This window comes from Notamacropus eugenii, chromosome 1 (genome assembly GCF_028372415.1).
Source record: "Notamacropus eugenii isolate mMacEug1 chromosome 1, mMacEug1.pri_v2, whole genome shotgun sequence".
NCBI classification, from domain to species: Eukaryota; Metazoa; Chordata; class Mammalia; order Diprotodontia; family Macropodidae; genus Notamacropus; species Notamacropus eugenii.
The window spans coordinates 105,772,612-105,797,189 of NC_092872.1; the positions used below are offsets into that span (position 1 = coordinate 105,772,612).

Here is a 24,578-nt window from a genome sequence, read left to right on the forward strand (position 1 = left end):
TTGGGAGAGGCCTTAGATGGGAAGTGGCATTTGGGCTTAGCTAAGATCAGAAGCCAGGGGATGATGCTGCTTGTGCAAAGACATGGAGGTAGGAAGTAGGATATCACATACAGGGAATAGCAAGTCACCAGCAAGCATCTGGCAAGCTTGGCTGAAATGCCAAGTACTTGTTGGAGGATAATGGAAAAGGAATCTGGAAAGAATCATTGGATGAGACTGTTGACTGATGTGGCATCAGCATTAGCTGTATCACTTCTTAAAGCTTATTACTGAACCTTTAATATGGTAAAAGGACACTTGAGAAAATGGATTCGATCAGTGTAAAGGGGGGGAGCTTGCTTGTCCCACAAATCTCATAGTGAAGACAGACAAATTAATCAAACGAGAAGCATTTATTAAGTGCCTACTGTAGTTCATTGTATGACACTTGGTCAGACTGGAAACTGGAAATGGGGAAGTTGTCACTGCTACGTTGTTTCAAGTGAATCAAAGCTTCAAATATTCAGTTTAGCCAACTTTTATTTTACATGTTATGTATAGAGCAGTGGAAGAAATAAAAATAAATTTGACAACTATCCTTATAAGCTAATAAAAGAGATAAAATGTGAATCTAAATAGCAACTGAAAATTGTAAGTACAAAAGAAAGTCCCGGTTCTGAGTATGCTTTTTGAATAACTGCTGGTTAAAAATTGGTTAGGGACTTCAGAGATATTAAGGTCTGACCTGTGTCTGGCTAAGAATTGCTTTCAGCATTCTTTAAAAGTTGTCATGCAGCCTTTGCCTGAAGATTTCCAAGAATGAAGAATCTTGTACTTTTCAAAGCAGCCTATTATATTTTTGGATTGTTTTAATTATTATTAGGAAGTTTTTCCTTATATCAAACCTCAATTTTCCCCTTTGCAGTTGTGCCTAGTACTTACCCTGTGTAGCTGTTCCGAGCAAATCTATTCCTTCTTCCATATGAGAGAAACCTTTATAAATACTTGGCTGCAGGTGGTATCATGCCTCTCCTGAACCTTTCTGTGCCTTCAGTCTATCACCAGTCCTGTCAGCTTGTTTTTATCTATGATATCTCAAAGCCTTTATGCATCCTAATCACGTTCATTTGGATGCTCTCAAGTTTATGAATGTTAAATCAAAAACATGGTGCATTTAACTGAACATTGTATTCCACACTCCAGATCTGGCCAGATTGGAATACAATGGTCCTATCACACTCCCTAATCTTAAATACTATCTCTCTCTTGATGTAGTATAAGATTATTTTATTAGCATTTTTTACTGCCTTTTCACACTTTTGACTTGAGTCTGTAAGCCGCTAAAACCCTATAATCTTTTTTTTCAGATATACTGCTGTCTAAGCTTAACTTACATTTGTACTTAGGAAATTGATTTCTTTGAAGCCAAGTGTAAGTCTACATTGTCTCCATTAAATTTCACCTTATTAAATTCAGCATGCTGTTTTGCTTGTTACAATCTGTTTGTATCTTAATTTTTCCCCCTTTGTGTTAGCTGTCTCTTAGAGCTTTTTGTCATCTTCAAATATGACTAATCTTAGTGATACAGTGAAACAAAATGTCACAGCATCAGCTGCTGATCCCTGGGGAAGTCCAGTAGATTTGTCTTTCCACTTAATTTGACTTTGAATCATTAATTGCTACTTTGTAAGTCAAGCCAATTGAACCAGTTCTTTTTCTAACTAAATGTACTGTCATTTACCTCCATATCACTATCTTACCCACAAGAGTAGCTGGAGAGACTTTGTCAGATGTTTTGCTGAAATTTATATAAATTGTATTTCCATCCTACACCTGATCTCCTTGCCTTATCAGAAAGGAAAATGAGTTTAATGTTTTTAATGAAGCTGTCCTGGCTCATTGTGCCTACTTCTTCCTTTTCTAAATGCTTACTATGTCTGAAATAATACATTTTAGAAATTTGATAGGAATTGAAGCCAAGTCACCAACCTATATAATTTGCGTATTCTCTTTTTTCCCTACTCCTCTATTTTTAAAAATTGGGACTTTAACTCTGGAAAGTTAAGGGCAGCCAGCTTCTCAGTTTCACTCTACTTATCTTGGATATCAGCTCCCTGTTAATTATTTTTGTTCTATATTTTGCACTCCAGAAGTCGTTCTCCTTAGGAGTAAATAGAAGGCAAAAAAAAAATTCTGCCTTCTGCCAGTCCTTTTCATCATCTCATCACTTCACACAACAGTTTCATCTCCTTGAGTTGCCTCTCTTCTCTTTCTTCCCCATAAATCTAAAAATCCAGAACTCCTTTTTATTTTCCAAGACTTAGATAGTCATATACTTTTCAGAGAACCTTGTGATTGGGAGGAAAATTTGATTTTTTTCTGTGTAAAGTTTTTTTATGTACCCTTGTGATAATAACTGTTGCAGCCTTTCTTTCACTTGAATGTCTACAGAATAATTCATAGGTAGATTGAAAGTATTTCGTGTAGGCCTTTGGATTTATGATTTGCAGGTGGGTCCCAGGAGTGACTTTTGTGGGTTACCACGGTCAAATCTCTGTGCTTGTAACCCCGACTAGCATATCCTTTTTATAGTCTGGGTTTTGGGGGAATAGGTCCTAAGCTGATTCTGTCATGCAGAGAGTTAGGTATACTCCTTAGACTTTCGACCCCAAGCAAGTCTTTTGTTTTTTTAAATATTTTATTTTTCCCCAAGTACACACAAAAATAATTTTCAACATTTGTTTGTGTAACTGAGTTCCGAATTTACTCCTTCTTTCTCCACCCTCATCATTGAGAAGGCAAGCAATTTTATATAGGTTGTACATGTGTAGAAATGCAAAATATATTTCCATATTAGTCATGTAAAAGAAAGTTTGCTTTTATCAGTATTCATATGCTGTCAGTTCTTTCCCTGGGGATAGATACCATTTTTCATCATAAGTCCTTCAGATTTGTTTTGGAACATTGTATTGCTGAAGATAGCTAAGTCATTCACAGTTGATGATCTTACAGTATTTCTGTTACTTCTTACAATGTTCTTCTGGTTCTACATAATTTGCTTTGCATCAGTTCATATGTCTTACCCAGTTTTTCTGAGAGCATCTAGCGCATAATTTCTTTTTTTTTAATGTTTATTTATTTATTTTTAGTTTTCAATATTCATTTCCACAAAATTTTGAGTTCCACATTTTCTCCCCATCTCTCTCTACCCCCCACTCCATAATGCCTTGCATTCTAATTACCCCTTCCAACAATATGCCCTGCCTTCTATCACACTCTTCCCTTCCTTTATCCTCATCTTCTCTCTTTTCTTATAGGGCAAGATAGATTTCTATACCCCATTACCTTTATTTCTTATTTCCCAGTTGTATGAAAAAACAGTTCTCAACATTTGTCCTTATGCTTTGAATTCCAACTTTTCTCCCTTCCTCTCTCCCCACCCATCCCCACTGGGAAGGCAAGCAATCCAATACAGGCTATATATGTGTTGTTTTGCAAAAGACTTCCATAATAATCATGATGTATAAAACTATATTTCCCTCCATCCTATCCTGCACCCCATTTATTCTAATCTCTCTTTTGACCTTGTCCCTCCCCAAAAGTATTTACTTCTCATTATTTCCTTTTCCCATTTGTCCTCCCTTCTATCATCCCCCCACACCCCACTTGTCCTCTTCTCCCCTACTTTCCTGTAGCGTAAGATAAATTTTCATACCAAAGTGAGTGAGCATGTTATTCCTTCCTTAAGTCAAATGTGAAGAGAGTAAGCTTCACTTTTCCCCTCTCACCTCCTCCCTTTTCTCCTCCATTGAAAAGGTTTTTTCTTGCCTCTTTTATGAGAGATAATTTGCCCCATTCCATTTTTCCCTTTCTCCTCCCAATATATTCCTCTCTTACTCCTTAATTTTATTTTTTTTAGATATCATCCTTTCTTATTCAGCTCACCCTGTGATCTGTCTGTTTTGTGTGTGTGGGTGTGTGTGTGTGTGTGTGTGTGTGTGTGTATGTGTGTACAATCCCTCCAACTACTCAAATACTGAGAAAAGTCTCAAGAGTTACAAATATTATCTCTCCATGTAGGAATATAAACAGTTCAACTTTAGGAAGTCCCTTATGACTTCTCTTTCCTGTTTACCTTTTCATGCTTCTCTTGATTCTTGTGTTTGAAAGTCAGATTTTCTATTCAGTTCTGGTCTTTTCATCAAGAATGCTTGAAAGTCCTCTCTTTCATTGAATGGTCATTTTTTTCCCTGAAATATTATCCTCAGTTTTGCTGGGTAGGTGATTCTTGGTTTTAATCCTAGTTCCTTTTACTTCTGGAATATCATATTCCAAGCCCTTTGATCCCTTAATGTAGAAGCTGCTAGATCTTGTGTTATCCTGATTGTATTTCCACAATACTCAAGTTGTTTCTTTCTAGGTGCTTACAGTATTTTCTCCTTGATCTGGGAACTCTGGATTTGGCTACAATATTCTTAGTAGTTTTTCTTTTTTGGGTCTTCTTCAGGAAGTGATCGGTGAATTCTTTCAATATTTATTTTGCCCTCTGGTTCTAGAATATCAGGGCAGTTTTCCTTGATAATTTCATGAAAGATGATGTCTGGGATCTTTTTTTTGATCATGGCTTTCAGGTAGTCCCATAATTTTTGAATTGTCTCTCCTGGATCTATTTTCCAAGTCAGTTATTTTTACAGTGAGATATTTCACATTATATCTTCAATTTTTTTCATTCTTTTGGTTTTGTTTTGTAATTTCTTGGTTTCTCATAAAGATATTAGCTTCCATCTGCTCCATTCTAATTTTTAAAGAACTATTTTCTTCAGTGAGCTTTTGAACCTCCTTTTCCATTTGACTAATTATGCTTTTTAAAGCATTCTTCTCCTCATTGACTTTTTGGACCTCTTTTGCCGATTAAGTTAGCCTATTTTTAAAGCTCTCTTGCCTCTTTTATGTGAGATCATTTGCCCCGTTCTGCTTTTCCTCTTGTCCCAGTTCATTCTCCTTTTTATCCCTTATTTTTTTTTAGATAATCCCATTATATGCAACTCACGCCTGTGCCATCTATTTATATATACTCTTTCTAACTGCCCTAATGTATCACCAAGGCAATATTCACAGCACTGGTAGTGACTATGAATACACTGGTAGTTCTCAATCACAGAGTATAACAATTCTCCATATAGAAGGCAGAAAAAAAATATTTATTTAGACACCAGAAAGCCAAATCCCAGAACCAGAAAGCAAAAAAACCAACAAGTCAATAAACAGGTCAGTAATGTTTATTGTACCGCAGGGTACAAAGCCATTTCCAAGCCAAGTAAACACACACTCAGGAACCTAAGCTGTACCTGCCTGCCTGCCTGTGCCCTTTCCAGCTCTGACTACCCTGAGCAACTTCCTCCCAGCTGTGCTCCACCCTTTCTGTTCCACCCATTCAGCAAGCTCCTCCCACCACATGTGACTTAGACTTCCATGTGATTTAAGCAGGTCACATGGGCCTATTAATGAATGGAAAGATTTTTCCCATTTAAATTACCATTACACCTAATAATGAGAAAGTTCTTGTTACAAGTTTCATCTTCTCACGTGGGAATATAAACAGTTCAGTCCTATTAAATCCTTTATGATTTGCCTTTCCTGTTTACCTTTTTATACTTCTTGAGTTATACTTGAAAGACAAATTTTCTTTTCAGCCATGGTCCTTACATCAGAAATGCTTGAAAGTCCCCTATGTCATTAAATATCCATTTTTTCCCCTTGAAGGATTATGCTCAGTTTTGCTAGGTAGGTGATTCTTGGTTGTAATCCTAGCTCCTTTGCCCTCTGGACTATATTCCAAGTCCTCCTGTCCTTTAATGTAGAAGCTGTTAAATCTTGTGTTACCCTGACTGTGGCTCTGTGATATTAGAATTGTTTCTTTCTGACTTGATTGTGATATTTTCTCCTTGACATGGGAGCTCTGAAATTTGATTATATTTCTGATACTTTTCATTCTGGGATCTCTTTCAGGGGATGATCAGTGGATTCTTTAAATTTCTATTTTACCTTCTTGTTCTAGAATATCATGGCAGTTTTCCTCTTGAAAGTTGATATCTGGACTCTTTTTTTGATCATGACTTTCAGGAAGTCTAACAATTTTAAAATTATCTTTCCTGGATGTATTTTCTAGATTAGTTGTTTTTTCATTGAGATATTTCACATTGTCTTCTATTTTTGCATTCTTTTGATTTTCTTTTTTTGTTTCTTGATATCTCACAGATTTGTTAGCTTCTACTTATCAATTCTAATTTTTAAGGAATTGTTTTCCTCAGAGAGCTTTTGTACCTCCTTTTCCATTTGGCAGATCTAATTTTTAAAGAATTCTTTTCTTCATTGAATTTTTGTATTTTTTTTTTTTTTTGCATTTGGCCAATTCTACTTTTTAAGGAACTCTTCAGTAAATTTTTGTAAATCTTTTCCCATTTTGCTTTTCAAGGCATTCTTCTGTTTTTTAAGGTGTTACTTGCTTCAGTATTTTTTTGAGTCTCTCTTACCAAGTTGTTGACCCTTTTTTCAGGTGTTTTTTGTATCACTCTCATTTCTCTTTCCAGTTTTTCCTCAGCTTTTTTTACTTGATTTTCACAATCCTTTTTGAGCTCTTCCATGGCTTGAGACCAATTCATATTTTTATTGGAGATTTTGGCTATAGGAGTTTTGATTTTACTATCTTCTTCCGACAGTGTATTTTTATCTTCTCTGTCATCATACTAATTTTCTATAGCCTATTTTTTTCTGTTTGCTCATTTTCCAGCCCATTTCTTGACTTTTAACTCTGCTAAAGTGTGGTTTTGCTTCCAGGGTGGAGGGCATACTGTCCCAAGCTTCAGGGGTTTTGTGCAACTGTTTCCCGAGGTACTTCCAGGGACCTGGAAGTTTTCAGTTCTTTCAAGGTGGAATGATTGAAGGAGAGGTGTGTTTATTCCTCATCTGGCCTGTTTTTGTGAGTGACCACAAGCAGTCTTTTCTTCCCTGGGACTGTGAGAAGAGTGCTCACTCCACTGTATAGCTGCAAGCTTTGGTGTGCTGCTACTCCTTGCCCTGGGACTTCCACCCAGATCTGAATATGGACAAAACAACAGAGTCCTGGCTAGTTGTTTGATCCCCTTACTCTCTGTGGGCTGAGAGCTCTGGAAACAGCCAGTGGTGCTGCTGATTCAATCACTCCCAAGACCTGCTCCTGGTTTGTTGGGGCCTGGTCTGTGTTGGCTCTGCCTGCACTGGGCTCTACTAGACTCTCACCCTGGTGCACAGACCTTTCCTCCAACCTTCTAAGTTGTCTTAGGCTGGAAAATTGTTTCATCATGTCCTTCTGTAGGTTCTGGTGTTCCAGAATTTGTTTTAAGATATTATGTAGAGTTGTTTTTGGGGCTTTTTGGGGAGGATCCCTTGCCATTTTTCTGCCATCTTGACTTCTGCCTCCCTAAGGAAATCTTCAGAACAACATCATCTGTGTCTTTATCCTTGTCTTTGGTTTGTCAGCCCTCTCAGTCTTCCACCCTCATTACTTTTGATGTTCTTCACTGTTTTCTCATGGATCTTCTCAGTTGTCCTTGTATCTTTGTATGCCTCCAATTCAGCTATTGTAAGGTAATTGTGATTATTTAGTTGATCAGATTAATTATTTGGAGCTCACTGTCATTATTGCTTTGCTTAAGCTTACTGGTTTATTTGCTTTGGTTTTTGGAAATTTGACTTCAGGTTAATATTTTCAGATGATCGTCTACATAGTTAAATCACCTGAAACCAGATTTTTTTTTGATATGGCAAAATTTGCTTTAAACTTTATTAGCTTTTAAAGTCCTAGTTATGTAGCAATTTATACCATAGGAAATGGTACTTGTTTTAACTTGAGTGATTTATATTTTCCAAAGATGCTTTGACTTTAGAGCCATAGCTATATACATTTTAAAATCCCTATTCTTAACTTTTCCAAAGTTAAATGTAAAATATTGAACATAATTAGAAATTTTTAAAGTTTAGAACTATATTCCTTTTAGATAAAAATATTTAAAAATTTTTGCTACTTAAAGCCTTTTGTGCAACTTTGTGAATCTCTAAAGCCTAAATGATGGAGAAACTCACCTGTGAGGCATTGTTACTTTCAATTCAAATGTATTTTATTTTCAGTTCTAATCTACTTATTTTAGAGAAGCTCACTTTTGAGGCCCCACTTATTTTACAGGGCAAAATTCTCATGACCTTTTTTTTTCTATCATTATTTAACATTTCTGAAGATCTTAGCATAAGCAGTCTTTGTTTTTTCTCTGATTTTCTGAGAATTCGTAGGATTTAAACCTGATTGGGCCCTTAAATATCACCTAATTCAACTCCTTCATTGTAAAAGTGAAGAAATTATCCTCTTTAGAGGTTACGACTTGTCACAGGCCACATGCTGAAAATCACAAAACCAAGGTTTGAACCATTTCCTCCAAATCCCCTGTGTGCTTTCTACTGCACCCCTATATTCATATATTCTTACTTAAAATGTTAATCTTCTTTGATGTATCTTGTGATTTGGGTGATGGAGTACTCCCTCCTGTGATGGTGGTTATAACCTCTGGACTTAGAGGCAGTGTGGTATGGTAGAAGGAATCCTAGATTTGTCGTATCAAGTTCTGCATTTGATTCCCAGATCTCCTTGTTGTCTGACTTTGAACAATTCATTTAACCTTTTTGGGCTTAGTTGACTCTCCAGAATCTTTCAGTCCTTTTGTTGTTCAGTTGTTTCAGTCCTGTCCAACTCTTTCTGACCCCATTTGAAATTTTCTTGAAATAGATATTGAAATGGTTTGCCATTTCCTTCTGCAGCTCATTTTACAGACGAGGATACTGAGGCATATAGGGTTAAGGGATTTTCTTAGCGTCACATAGCCACTAAGTGTCTAAAGCCAGATCTAAACTCAGGAAGATGAGTCTTTCTGATTAGAGTGTCACCTAGCTGCCAAGCTCTCTCATCTTAAATCTTGCCGTTCTTCCTTAGAGCCTTTATTTCTTTGTATCTTTGGAATTCTTATTCATGTTCTCTATAATTCCTTCATAGAGGCACCCCTGCATTCCTCAGAAATCTTCCTTTTGTTCCTTTATTGTCCTTGAGATCACCGTGCGGGCCTTACGTTGTCCGTCTTTTGTTTTTATCTTCTTTTTCCAGTATCTTCACTGTTAACTTTTTTTTTTTAACACTTTCCACATGAATATCAGTATTAGCAACATGCTACATGCTACTTATGCTTGCCCTGAGTCTCTCCATTGCCCTATTTGAAGATGCTTTTAGGGATTGTAGGATTAGATAATTCACAGCCATACTTGGAGAATGTTTTTATTGATGAGGTGGCTTTTTGCAGTGGTGAAGAACTTTTATAGAATCCTGAGGTATATATCTTATGGAAGATCATCTGGTCCATAACATTTCTTTTCTGTATGAGCCAACTCCAACTCATCACCTAACCAAGCCAGGATTCTGTTTTCTGAATGTGATCCTGTCCTACCTCCTTACCCTTTACAGCTTTGGACCTGCCTTACTGTCCATCTGCAGCATTTGTCCTGCCTCTCAATGTGTCTATATATCTGTCTGTCTATCTAATAGATATTTGTAAGTCTGTATCTTTATATGCATACATATATAGCCATATCTAACAAGAGGCTACTTGTTCAGCTGGACAATAGGTGTTATTCATTCCCTTTGTTTTGTTTTTTCCTGAGGAGACTTAGTAGTGTTCCGAATCTCACTCCATTTAGTTCACAATCATCTGCAAATAGAAGATTTTTGGCCTTATCATTAACGGGGTATGGTTTTATATAGGCTCTGAGAAAGACATTATTCATAACACCATGAAACACTAAGTGACCATACACATTCTGACTTTATACCTTGCTTCGCTATATACTTGGTTACATGATTTATTACTTGGTTATACTCTATTGGTTTTTTATGTTGTATTTTTATTTATTTTGTTAAATATTTCCCAATTCCTTCCCCCCTCCTCTTAAGAGTATTTTTATTTTTTCTTACATGTAAAGATAGTTTTCAACATTCATTTTTATGAGATTTTGAGTTCAGATTTTTCTCCCTCCCCTTTCATCTACCCAAGAGAGCAAGCAGTCTAAAATAGGTTATAGATCATACCTGTACAACTTGGCAGTAGGTAGGAAACAAAATTAAAGTAGGCTAAACTTTTTTGGCCACAGATAAGTTTTTAGTGTCTTTTTGCAAATAAACCATATTTTTTTTAAAAAGGGAAATTTAAATTAATATTAATTACACTTATTATATAACATTTTTTATGTATCATGAAGTCACATTAATGTTTAAAAATTACTTTGCTAAGCAGTGCAAGTTTTAATATATTTTTCAGGTTTTCTTATTGTTTATATTTAGTTAATGGGACATATTACGTTTCTTGTCAGCAATTTATAGTACCCACAAATTTCACTTTATCATGGTGATGTCATTTTGGTCCTCTTTGAGAACCAAGGACAACAACCAACCAACCAACCAACCATTTTCACATGAGTCATGTTATAAAGAAGTATTAGAACCAATGGGAGGAACCATGAGAAAGAAAAAAATAAAACAATGGAAGAAAAAAGAGATCAAATTGTGTGCTTCAATTTGCATTCAGACCCTGTAGTTCTTTCTCTGAAAGTGGACAGCATTTTCCATAATGAGTCTTTTGGGGTTGCCTTAAATCCTTGCATTGCTTAGAAGAGCCAAGTCTATGAAAGTTAGTGTAAGACAGATGACACTAGCACACAGGAGGGCTGCTAGCACAGGTTCACTCTTGATCTGGTCAGACATGGCAGGAAGACAGCTTTGGAGGGGTTAATAACCTTACTTTCTTCTAGTCTAGTATTCTCACAAGAAGGTCACTGCTAATGGGAGCACCAACTCCTACAGCATTCCCCAATCAGCCTTCTCACAGGGGCTGACAAGAAGGGTGGGGGGCAACTATCCCTCCATCTTGATTGGGTCAGTTGAGACCAGCACAGCTTGTGCAATCACCTCAGTCCTCAGTGGGGCCAGTTGAAGCAAACACTAATTCCCCCCAAACCTTGATGTGATCTGATCAAGGAACACATAGCATTCCAGCTTGTGTGTACAACCCTGAGGGTTCCCCACTCACTGACCAGTGCCCACTTGCTTTATAGGACAATAGATAAAGTAGGCATATTGCTAGCAGTAGCCTCACGTGTTTACATTATCTCACCATTATGTCTCACTGCAGTTGCAATGGCTATTTACAATTTAAGCACAAACGTCTATATTATTTATTATTATATAATGCTGCACAAGTGTGGTGGAGGTTTACAAGTCATGAGCCTGGGAAATAGAGATTGTTTTGGCCATGGATTCTGGGAAACTAAACTCTAAGAAAGAATAACACAAATCTACCTTTCATACACTATAATCCACCTTACAGTTAGTAATCGCAAATTGAGGATGTTACAGTGTACAGTGTTCTTCTGGTTCTGCTCATTTCACTCAGCATCAGTTCATATAAGTCTTTCCTGGTTTTTCTAAAGTCCACCTGCTTATCATTTCTTATAGCCCAGGAGTGTTCCATTACATTCATATACCACAGCTTGTTCAGCCATCCCCTGGCTGATGGGCATCCCCTCAGTTTCCAGTTGTTGACCACCACAAAGAGAGCTGCTATAAATACTTTTGTACATATGTGAGACCCTTTCCCATTTTTATAATTTTTTGAGGATACAGTCCTAGAAGCGATATTATTGCTGGGTCAAAGGGTATGCCCATTTTTGTAGCCCTCTGGGCATAGTTCTAAATTGCTGTCCAGAATGGATGGATCAGCTCACAGCTCCACCAACAATGAGTTAGTGTTCCAACTCTCCCACATCTTCTCCAACATTTATCATCTTCCATAACTGAATTTCTCTCCAATTTAGTTTTTCCTGCATACTATTAGAGTGGAACACTGTTTTAAATGATTTGAAACATATGTATGAAATGTAGCAGTAGTATTATAAATTATGAGATTTGGAATGATTTTTCTTAGCTAATTACTTTTCAATTGGATTTGTCTCATTGGGGGTGATATTTGAAATTTTAAACAATTTTATCTCAATAGTAAGCACTTCTCCAGACTAAGTAGATAGAAGTGTAGTTTTCCTTGCGGGTTAAATCTACCCTCTGATCGTGATTTTGAATACTGCTTGTCTCCTTGTCATGTTGTGCCACATAAATGGCCTCCATGATGTGATAGAAAGCAAAAAATCATCAGAGGAAGTCTGAAAGGGAGAGAACTGGCAATTTATGGTAATATTTTTATAAGCGATGAAAGAGTAATGTTCAGACTCCTGTGAAACTTAGAGCCTTCCTTTCCCATGTTATTATTTGGCTACCAAGTAGACTTTTCTTTCTTTCGTTCTTTTTATTTTTAGAGTGGCAACATAGCCATGCATAATTGGCTACATTCCATGTCCCCCATGAGTCTTGATGCTTGCCAAAAGCTGATCAAGAAAAACAAACCTTATGACTTAAAGTTTCTTTGGTATATCCACTTCATCCCTTGGTAAGACAGCAACATTCTATCTTCTTTTCTAAAGAAAGCTTTACATGTTTCCATTTTACTGTTTTCATGAAATAGCATTTTTTTCTAGTATTTTTTAAGCTCTTTCCTCATCGAGCTATGACACAGAGATTGTAATTTTTTAATCAGTGAAAACACTCAATACCAAACAGCTAAGCTATTTAAAAAATAAATGTCAGATTGAGTTCAGTATGTGGAGTTGATTTGGAATAGGGCTGAAAAGTAAGAGAAGGGAATGACATGAGTTAGTGATTGACAGCTTTGCATGAGCCTGTATAGTAAACCTGGAAAGGGAGACTGAATCAGGTAGTGAAGGGCCTTAACAACCAAACAGAGGAGTTTGCATTTTATCCCAGAAGTAAGATTGAGCTACTGAAGCTTTTTGAGCAAGAGAGTGACATAGTCAGACCTGGTTTTAGGAATTTCACTTGGTTACTGTGGATTGGAGAGGGGAGTCTGGATGAAGCTAGTCCATTTAAGTGGATAGTTGCAATAATCATAGCCTGTATGTGCCTGGATCAGCTTAGGTTATGTTGCATTACTGGGTCCGTACTGGACTAGCCAATCGATCAATCAACAAATATTTGTCTTTATTTTTATTTTATTCAGTGTGCTAGGCACTCTGCTCAGAGTCGGGGATACAGAAAGAGGTGAAAGACAGTCTAATGAGGGAGACAACAAGCAAACCAGTATATACAAAACAAACTCTGTGTAAGATAAATAGGAAATGATTAAAAAAAGGAGAGCAATGGAATTGAGTGTTTAGGGAAGGCTTCCTGTGCATGATGGGATTTTATTTGGAATTTAAAAGAATCCAGGGAGATCAGGAGGGAGAGTGGAGTAGGTAGAGTGTTCCTAACATAGGAGACACCCAGAGAAAATGCCCAGAGCCAAGATTTGAAGTGTCTTATTTGTGGAACATCAAGGAGGCCAGTGTTATCCCTGGACTGGAGTACATTTTGGGAGAAGGTGTAAGAAGACAGAAGTGTTGGAGGATCTAGGTCACGAAGCACTCTGAATGCCAAACAGAACATTTGGCCTTTGCTCCTGAAGGGAGGAGGAAGTGACTAGAGTTTGTTGAGTAGAGAAGCGACATGATTGGACATGAACTTTAGGGGCTGAATGAAGACTGGATTGGAGTGGGGAGAGACTTGGGGCCAGCAGACCCACCAGCAGCTGTTGGAGGGATGAAGGCATGAGGTGATAAGTTCCTGCGCCAGAGCAGTGTCAGCGTCGGAGGAGACAGTGGGGAGTGTTCAAGAAATAACGGGTAGCTTTGAATATGCCTGTGTAATTCCAGACACCAGAAATCCTAATCCATCACAGCAACAAAGACACCCAGGCGCAGTCACGATGCAGAGGGCCTGTCCCCTGCTAGGCTTCCCACAGACCAGCTCCCTGACACACATCACACAAGCGCTCCCTTTTAGGCTAACTGCCTGCTCCTTCCTTCCCAGCTCTGACTAGTCTGACCAACTTCCTCTCAGCTCTGCTTCCTGTTCCACCTGTTCATCAAGCTCCTCCCATCACAAGCTTCATGTGACTTAAGCAAGCCTGTTAATGGATGGGAAAGATTTCATTCCATTAAAAAAACATTAATTCCATTAAAAATAAATTGACAGTACATAATGCAGAAGTAAAATCAAAAGGCCTTGTCAACAGCTTTGATATGGGTGGTGGTGGAGGGATAATGAAGAATCCTGGATCACTCCTAGGCTGAGAGCCTAGGGACTGGGAGGATGGTGTTGCCCTCAACATTAGTAGGGAAAGTGGATGGGGGAGGGAGAAGGAAGGTTTAGGAGGAAATAAAAGGAGTTCTCTTTTGAACATATTGAATTTAAGATATCTACTGGAATTGAGTTCTAGATACCAGACGGAGGCCAGTAGAGAGATTAGGGGAGTAAAGGTATATGTGAGAACATCAGCATAAAGATGGTAATTAAATTATCATTTAATGAGGAGGAGCTGAGGAGAATGCCAAGTGAAGTAGTGCAGAGGGAGAAGAGAGGAGGGCTCTGGACAGAACCGTGAGGGACACCTGTGGTTAGAGGGCGTGATCTGGAGGAGGGTCCAGCGGAGGAGAGAGAAGAGAAGAATACCATGGGTGTCGAAGGCTGCTGGAGAGGTCAGGGACAATAAGGACCGAGAGGAAGCCATGGGATCTGGCAACTAAGACGCCATTGTTAGCTTTGAGGAGAGCAGTTTGAACTGAGTAATAAGACCAGAAGCCAGACTGTAAGGGGTTAGAGTGGAGTTATCACCTGTAGACAGCTTTTTCAAAGAGTTAGCTACAAAGAGCAGAAGAGATATAGGACAATAGCAGGAACAGGATGGTCAAGTGAGGGTTTCTTCTTTCAGGATAGAGAAACATGGATGTATTTGTAGGCAGCAGAAAATGAGCCAGTAGACAGGGAGAGGAGATGGGCAGGATGACAGAGGGAGGAGTCTGTTGAAGGAGATGGGATGGAATGAGGTCACTCGAACAAGTGGAGGGGTTAATAACCTTGGTAAGGAAATAAGACTACTTCATGTGAAACAGCAAAAAGGGAAGAAAACAGCAGAAGGCCTCTGAGTGACAGGAGATGAAGAAGAGGAGAGAATGGAGAGTTCGTGGCCAGTGGTACATTTTTTCTGTAATACGGGAGTCAGGTTTCTCAGCTAAGAGAGCTAGGGAGGGGAAGCCATGGTACATTTGACTGGGGATGAGAAGGTTTGGAGGAGTTGCTGTGGAGAGTGAGCTGAAAATGATAAAGGAGGTATAGTGGATTGCCCACTGGACCAGTCAGAATGAGTGTATGATTTTCCTCACCTTCGTTCAAGGTATACATACAAAGCAGGGTATGGAGAAAGTGATTTAAGTCACATGGGAGGCCCATTGTAGGAGAGGCCAGAGTGGAAAATGGGAGTGAGGGGGAGCTATGTTAAAGAAAAGGTAGGGATAAGGAAGGGATGCAAACTATTTCCCCTACCATCTTGATCATAAACTTCTTAGGGTCAATCCCCAGCCTCTCTTCAATAAACCCTGTTTTAAATGACAGGAGAAACCAAACTACTTCATTTCCATTATGTAATCATCTATTAAGTGTGCTGTGTATCAGACATTATGCCCAGCTCCGGGAATACCACAAACATGAAAACCACACTCATGTTAACATTATTTTTGTAAATGATACCAGAAGATATAAAACAACTGCACCTAAATGCAAGGATGGGTTATAGGTTCTCCTCAGAAAAACAATAAAGGCATTGGTTTCATTGTGCTCCCAGAGGCAACAAGAGACATCATTTCCTGGAACACTTGAAATGCTTGCTTTGCGTTGCATATAAGGAGCATAAGCCAACAGACTTCCATGAATTGTGGCCTAGACACCAACGCAGAGCATAAAGAAATAGAACATCTTTAGGAGGAATGTGACAGGATCCTCCAAAACAGTGGTGTCTGGCTCAAACAGAAACAGGAGCAGCCATGTATTGACTTAGAAAACGACACATGAACATTATTCATGTTCTTTTGTATTTTTATTTATTTTGTTAAATATTTCTCAGTTGAGTTTAAATCTGGTTCAACAGCAAGGACATCAATGGAGCAGAGGCCCATACTTGGCATCTCTGCTTCAAACCAAGTCAACATTTACCTTATAGTCATTTGTGTTCTCTTTGAGGGCACAGGGGAACATAGTGAAGAAAATCTTAGAGAGTAAGAAAAGAAATATGCAAAGGCATGTGAATTCCTCAGAAGCTGTATACTTCTGCATTGTAGATACTTTCGTGTGGGCCAACCTGTAAAGCACTTTCTTTAAGAATTTGAAATGGTGAGCAAGATGAATACTGATCATAACAGAAAATAAAATTGAATATATTTAAACAAAGAGAAAATGAATGTTTACTGATGTGGGAGCCATTGTAGAATCGTTTGAAAAAAATATGAGAATTATGTTTAATACAGTGAATGATCTTTTAGGGACCTTGGTACAAAACTGGAATAAGTGCAGTATTTCAAAAGAATGTAACAATTAGACACAAAATGAGACAAAATTGCCAGTTTTTCTATAATCTGTTATCATCATTGATAACAACAAAATTACTGCATTTGTACTCCTAATAGTTCAATACTCAGTTTTTATGAGGAAGTTGAAATGTTCCGTGATGGGTATACCCACAGAGTATTTATTTAGCAGTCCTCTGAGGGTGAGTATCAAGTAAGGTATAAAACAGCATGCTGACTCAAGGAGTTTGCCACCTTGATGGAGGATGTCTAGGTGGAGTCCTAAAAAAGAGACATTCCCTGCAGATCATGAGTTCCTCTGATGCTTCTCTATACTGTTGACATTATGCTGTTGATGCGTTATGTTGCATAAAGTCTTGGAATACAGCATGATCTCAATGTAATCCATAGACCCTGAAAAGAGATTGGTCTAAAAAAAACCCAGTAAATATCGCTAAAATTATGACATGGAGTTGGATAGTCAGCCCATTGAATTATTGTATTAGTGTAGGTACTTTGGACAGTCACTTCAGGTAAACCATAATCTGGGCCCTAAATTAAAATAAGAAGAGCAAAACAGACTGGAGTACAGTTCAGAAACTACATCATACTGTATTTTCTCAGTGGTGCTCTCTGGTTCTGAATTTTTAAACACTGTGACCACAGAAGAATCAAAGTAAGTAATTAAAATACACATACTAGGTAGAAGTAGACACTTAAATGAACTTTTCAAGAACATATGTGACTGGGAGTGGCCCAGTCATGTTTCAAGATAGAAGCATAACAGGTCAGATGGCCTGAGTGTTTTATTTTTATCTACAAAATACTTTCTTTTACCACCTGAGGATGCCCTCTAGCACATTTGGCAGATTTTCTGTGAAACACTGGTGGAAGGACATGAACCAGAATCTTATGAGAAAATAATGATGAGTTGGGTTTTGTACCTGTTGCTGGAGTGCCTGCCCATATGAAGGAAGTCATTTATCTTAAATCTTCTGTAGGTAATTGACAGGCTATTGTTAATGAAACTTCTTAACCAGGAAGACTTTTGGTGGTTAACTAGTCTTTGAAAATTGGAATTTGAGATTTGCTTTATCTTGATCTCTTCCCCCTTGGCTCCCCACATAATTCAGACACTTTCTTGTCAGCATTGCTGCTGCTTTCTCTTAAAGTGTATTTGTGTATAAACTAAAAAGTTAAAGATACTCTTTTTCCAGAGCTAAGTAAAAAAATCACTTCTTTTCCTGGGGCATTCTCTGCAAGGGCAGAAAGACTGGGCTTCATCCCTTCTTAACTCTTGTGTATTCTATATCCTGTTTCTTAATTGAGAATCAGCCCAATCTGTACCAGTCTCCCAGTTGCCCCACCCATTTCAGCTCTTTCTCTCCTTTGCCCTGCTCCCTCCTGCTGGAGGTCTGCAAGGGTTCTAGTTCACACCTCCCTCATGATCCAGATGGTATAATCTTTATGAAATTTGAATGAAAGAATTTTTTAAAATTTAAGGATTTTTTTAAAAAATTCTTTATATTAATTAAGGTAAGAATTGTGGAAAGAGATTGAGGCCATAACAACAGATATGTTTAAAAGTTTATTGTACATAATTTTTTTCATCTAATTAAGTTTGGAGCCTGTAGAAAATGAGCAACTTTAGTTTAAGTAGAATTTCTACAGTCCTAGTTGGCTCAGAAATTCATTTGTAAAATCTTTGGATTTAGAAATTGCAAGTCTACATCTTGTTTTCTGTTAGTACTGAATTAGTTATTTTATTGTGTCTTACTCTTTAGGGACAAGATTGCTTAATGCTTTCAAAGCTTCATTTTCTTTTAATTTAAAAATATACATATTTTTAGACTAGAGTGGGAATTAGTAACTTTCTAAGTGTATAAATTCATTTTTAAAGGCTTAGTGTGGGATTAGTGTTATGTTATTCATTCAGGAAAATTAAACTGTTAGGACACAACATAATATAATTAATATTTAATGAAGTTAAATTTTGGTCACTCTGAGTCATTGTCCATTGTTGAAAATTAGATACTTTAGTGCGTGGATTTTCCTTTTTCTGTTTTAGTCAGTTGCCATTTTTCTTCCCTATTGAAAGATCATTTAATTAGCAAAGGAATACCTAAGTCTCTCATATTTTTGTCTGTTTTTTTGACCATTAAAACAAAACAAAACAAAAAAACAGGTAGCTTCTATGTCTCTGTGGTAGTTTCCAGAAGAGAAGAGAAGAAAAAAAAATCATCCACATCTGTTTCTTTTTACTTGGTTATCATTTGAAACCTAGAAAAAAGTAGTCTGAAATGAATGACAAATGAGTAAGTTGGAAATGAGGACTGAGTAAGTAGAAGTGGCACGGGTGAGCTTCTGCCCTCTCATTTGAATGGCACCTTAGGTTGTCCCTGAGGTCACCAAATCTAAAAGCCCTTCTCCTGCTTTGATGACCATCCATTCTTGAATCTGAATCAATTGATGGATCACACAAAGGAAAGCTAGAAATTACATTTCTTTCCCTGGTTTATTTATAGTTTATGGCATGTTCTCATCTGTTGTTTCATTAAGAACATCAGAAGAAGATCTTCCCTCCCCCACCCCAACCCCTTTCCTAGTTGAAGGGATGATGTCTTCTCAGATTCCAGCCATTACTTGACCATGGTGAGAAGTTATTCTCCCTTACCTCCTGATTACTCGGAAGTGTAATAGGCAAGTATGCAGCCAAGCAGATCTTCCATTTCATTTTCCTGTCTGCAGGGTAACTTTTTTGTGTCCAAATAAACTGCCGAACCTAGAGTCAACGTAATAAGCATTTATTGAAATTTTACTGTATGCTAAGCACTAGGGCTATCAAGAAAGGCAAAAGACAGTCCCTGCTCCCAAGGAATTCACAGTCTAATGGAAGAGACAACATGTAAACAATTATGTACAAATTATATGAGATAAACGGGAGATAATCATGGAGGGAAGGCACTTAAAGGGGAATCAGGAAAAAGCTTTTTGTAGTAGGTGGGAATTTAGCTAGGACTTAAAGGAAGCCGGGAGACAGATGAGGAGAGAGCGTTTTAGCCATGGGGGGCAGCCAGTAAAAATAATTTCCATTTTAGTCCTTTTAAGTTTAAGGTGTATATAGGATGAGGAGTTCAAACTAAGAGGCAATTGGAAATGTAAGATTAAGACTCAGGAGAGACATTCAGGCTAGGTAAGTAGAATATGGAAGAACCTTTTAATCTCTTGATAGCAAAGTCACTGTATGTTGAAGTAGAATCTGGATCTAGATTTTAGTTCCACTCTAGAGCATTAGACCTGGAGTCAGATCTAGTGTCAGACACTTACTAGCTCTGTGACCTTGGGCAAGTCACTTAACCACTGCCAGCCTTGTTGTTCTCATCTGTAAAGGGAGGAGAACAATAGCGCCTCCCTCCAAGCGTTAGGTAAGGAGCAGATGAGATACTGTTGCCAAATACTTTGCAAACCTTGAAGCACTGTGTAAATAGTAACAGGGATGGCCACCACTTCCACTGTTGCTGCCTCCACTAAGTGACCTTGGGCAAGTCACTCACTTTGCCTCTCTGAGACTCCGTTTTCTCTGCTGTAACATGAAGATACTGAATTAGATTCAGTTCAGCTCAACACATGTTGATTAAATTTCTGCTATGACCAGACATGTGGCTCTAAAGATAACAACAAAAATCTTTGTTTTTTACTTGCTTTCCTTCCCCTTCCAGCTCTTAAGTTCCCAGATTCTGCGTCTAACATTGTGCAGTTCTACTCCAAGGGTAAGTATGAGACAAGAGAAGAGCAGGTGCCCTTCAGCTGTAGCATTGTTTGTGATGCCAGGGTTGGGCCCTGAACCTGCAAAGGGAGGGCAGAGCCACAGAGCTTCTGCAGAGCCTTATGTGCTAGGTCACTGGCACTTGGAGTCAGGAATACTTAAGTTGGAATCCCATTTCACTGGCTTATTAGCCACCACCTGGGCAAGTTACTTAATTTTTTTTTAGTCTCAGTTTCATTATCTGTAAAAGAAGGATAATAATAGGGCCTCCCTCACAACAGGATTGTTGTGAGGAGCAAATGAAGTTCATATAAATTGTTTTGTGAACCTTAAAGTGATAAATCGATATTAGCTATTATAAAAGAAAGTGTTTCAGAAAAGCAGGGGAGTCTAGGGCAGAATGTGTAAGCATTGTCAGATCAAGTAACTATCTTGGGTATTTTTGCTTAATTCTCCTTAGTGGGGGAAGGTCTTTTTTATTGTTATTTTGGCATTTGGGGTTTTTCTTTGTTAGTGAGTAAAATGAGACAACATATGTACAGTAATTTGCAAACCTTAAGGTACTTTATAAATGCTAGCTCTTATTGATGTAAAAACAACAAAAAAAGCATTAATAAATAAATGTTTGAGGTGAGGAGAAATATATGCTACTGAGAGTCCAAGATAAGGAACTACTGAATAACGTAATAGAAATCCATTCATTGCAGTTTTCTCTTTATTGAGAAATGGCATAGAATGTTTAATCTGAAAATGTATTTTGGCCTAGCAGTAACAGTAAATGGCTTACAGAGTAAACCTGTTACCTAAAATAAGGTGCTTAAGCTGGATGATCTTTATGGTTTCTTCCATTTCTAGAACTTTCCTGACTTCTAACTGCCAACTGAACCAAAGTATCACAGAGACAACTTTATTATTTTTTTTTTTATTTAACTTTTAACATTTATTTTCACACAATTTGGGGTTACAAATTTTCTCCCCTTTTATCCCCTCCCCACCCAGACCCAAGCTTTCTAATTGCCCCTGTGACCTATCTGCTCTCTCCTCTATCCTCCCTCCCTGCCCTTGTCTCCTTCTTCTCTTTTGTCCTGTAGGGCCAGATAGCTTTCTTGACCCCTTAACCTGTATTTCTTGTTACCCAGTGGTAAGAACATTACATTTGGTCCTAACACTTTGAGTTCCAACTTCTTTAGCTCCCTCCCTCTCCACCCCTTCCTCTTGGAAGACAGGCAATTCAGTATAGGCCATATCTGTTTAGTTTTGCAAATGATTTCCATACTAGTTGTGTTGTATAGGACTAACTATATTTCCCTCCATCCTATCCTGTCCCCCATTACTTCTATTTTCTTATGGTCCTTTCCCTCCCCGTGAGTGTCGACCTCGTATTGCATTCTCCTCCCCATGCCCTCCCCTCTATCCTCCCCCCCACCCTGCTTGTGCCCCTGTCTCCCACTCTCCTGTATAATGAGATAGGTTTTCCTATCAAAATGAGTGTGCATTATATTCTTTCCTTTAGTGGATTGTGATGAGAGTAGACCTCATGTTTTTCTCTTGCCTCCCCTCTTTATCCAACCACTAATAAGTCTTTTGCTTGCCTCTTTTATGAGAGATAATTTGCCCCATATAACTTCTGCCTTTCTCCTTCCAATATTTCTCTCTCACTGCTTGATTTCATTTTTTTTTTTTAAGATATGATCCCATCCTCTTCAATTCACTCTGTGCACTCTGTCTCTATGTATGTGTGCGTGTGTGCATGTGTGTGTGTGTGTGCTCCCACCCAGTACCCAGATACTGAAATGTTTCAAGAGTTACAAATATTGTCTTTCCATGTAGGAATATAAACAGTTCAACTTTAGTAAGTCCCTTATGACTTCTCTTTGCTGTTCACCTTTTCATGGTTCTCTTCATTCTTGTGTTAGAAAGTCAAATTTTCTTTCCAGCTCTGGTCTTTTCATCAGGAAAATTTGAAAGTCCTCTATTTCATTGAAAGACCATTTTTTCTCCTGAAGTATTATACTCAGTTTTGCTGGGTAGGTGATTCTTGGCTTCAGTCCTAGTTCCTTTGACTTCTGGAATATCCTATTCCATTCCCTTCTATCTCTCAATGTAGAGGGTGCCAGATCTTGTGCTATCCTGATTGTATTTCCACAATACTTGAATTGTTTCTTTCTAGCTGCTTGCAGTATTTTCTCTTTCACCTGGGAATTCTGTAATTTGGCCACAATGCTCCTGGGAGTTTCTCTTTTTGGATCTCTTTCATGTGGTGTTCTGCGGATTCCTTGAATATTTATTTTGCCTTCTGGTTCTAGAATCTCAGGGCAGTTTTCCTTGATAATTTCATGGAAGATGATGTCTAGGCTCTTCTTTTGATCATGGTTTTCAGGTAGTCCCAGAATTTTTACATTGTCTCTCCTGATTCTATTTTCCAGGTCAGTTGTTTTTCCAATAAGATATTTCACATTATCTTCCATTTTTCGAATCTGCGCAGTATGTTCTGAGATATCTGTCTTTCTCATAAAGTCCTTAGCGTCCATCTGTACCATTCCAGTTTTGAAAGATCTATTTTCTTCAGTGAGCTTTGAATCTCCTTTTCCATTTGGTTAATTCTGCTTTTGAAAGCATTCTTCTCCTCATTGGCCCCTTGCACCTCCCTTGCCAACTGAGTTAGGCTAGTTCTCAGGGTGCCAATTTCTTCAAGATTTTTTTGGTTCTCCTTTAGCAGGGAGCTGATCTGCTTTTCATGCTTCTCCCTCTTCCCTCTCATTTCCCTTCCCAGTCTTTCCTCCACCTCTCTAACTTGATTTTCAAAATTCCTCTTGAGCTCTTCCATGGCCCAAGCCCATTGGGTGGGCTGGGACACAGAATCCTCGATTTCTGTGTCTTTGCCTGATGGCAAGCATTGTTCCTCCCCATCAGAAAGGAAGGGAGGAAGTGTCTTTTCTCCAAGAAAATACCCTTCAATGGTTTTATTTCTTTTCCCTTTTCTTGGCATCCTCTCCAACCAGTGACCTGACCTCTGAATGTTCTCCTCACACCCACCTCGCCTCCTGGTCCTCCCAGCCAGCGTTTGGGGACTGAGATTCAAATGCTGCTTCCCGCCTTAGAGTTTTTGGTGGGGGCAGGGCTGCTATTCAGTGCGAGAATTAAGTCCAGGTGGTTAGGGGCAGGGCTGCCTCTCTGGCTCAGTTCCCTCTGGGGGTTTATGCACAGACCTTCCACAATGGATCCAGGCTCCCGCCCGTTTGGGGAGCCCCTGTCTGTAGCCGCCTCTCAGCTTCTATCTCCTGGGGGGGCCCGAGCCATGGGGGCACCCCACTCCCCTCTCGACCTGCCAAAGACACTCTCTCATCTATCCCCGTCAGTCACCTGTTGGTGGGGGGGCTAGTGCCGCCGCTGGAGATCCCGTCTCTGGAGCCTTCTCGGATCTGTACTTCTCAGAGCCGCGGCCGCCGCCACAGGTCCGTGCTGGGCTCCGCGTCTGCAGCGCGACGGACCTTTTGCGAAAGGTTTGCAGGTCCCTCTGTGGGTGGGGGGACCCGCGTGGCCGCTGGAGATCCCGTCCCCGTAGCCCTCTCGGATCTTTTCCTCACGATGTCGTGGCCGCTGCAGGGCTGCCCTCTGCTCCCCGTCCCGGCGCCTAGTCCACGGCGCGAAGGACCCCCCGCGAGAGGTTTGCAGGTCTCTCCGGAACAGAAATCTCCCTCGCTCCAATATTCCGTGGTCTCTGGGTGCAGAATTCGCCCTGGGTTAGTCCCCTCTAGCCGTTCTGTGGTTTGTGGGTTCAGAGCTATGTGTATGTGCGTCTTTCTACTTCGCCATCTTGGCTCCGCCCCCCACAGAGACAACTTTAGAGAGAATGGATCTGATCTTTACCTTGCAATTCATTCTCTAGTAGCATCAAAAAGAAAGGGAATCCCATGAGTATTCAGGCTCCTGGGAACGCATCATAACACTCATATTTACTCTTGTGAGTACATAGTCACAAGTATTACTGCTTCATCTCTTTTACATACTATAAGATACTTGGAATCAATGACAAAAGAAACAAAAATCATATGATTATATATATCAGTAGATGCAGAAAAAGTTTTTTTTTTCAAAATACAACACCCATTCCCATCAAAAATACTAGGAAGCATAGGAATAAATAGAGCTTTTCTCAAGATAATAAGTAGTATCTATCTAAAACCAAGAGCAAACATTATCTGTATTAGAGATAAACTAGATTTCCATAAGATTAGGGATGAAGCAAAAATGTCCTTTA

At 38.8% G+C, this 24,578-nt stretch overlaps 1 protein-coding gene across 8 annotated transcripts in view; it reads left to right on the forward strand.

Annotated features, from left to right (window-relative positions):
• The window catches only part of C1H9orf85 (chromosome 1 C9orf85 homolog), a 284,217-nt gene that overhangs the window by 55,014 nt on the left and 204,625 nt on the right, over window positions 1-24,578 (forward strand). Inside the window, exon 3 of one of the 8 annotated variants that reach the window (XR_011967537.1) lies at window positions 20,271-20,321. The exons of 6 other annotated variants lie outside the window; for them this stretch is intronic. Coding sequence is in view for 1 of the 2 variants with exons in the window: in XM_072611554.1 (XP_072467655.1) it covers window position 1,347 (1 nt within the window). In the remaining variant the exon portion in view is untranslated. Of the gene's footprint in view, window positions 1-1,346; window positions 1,390-20,270; window positions 20,322-24,578 lie in introns of those variants that run through there. One more of the 8 variants, XM_072611554.1, reaches the window with a different exon arrangement.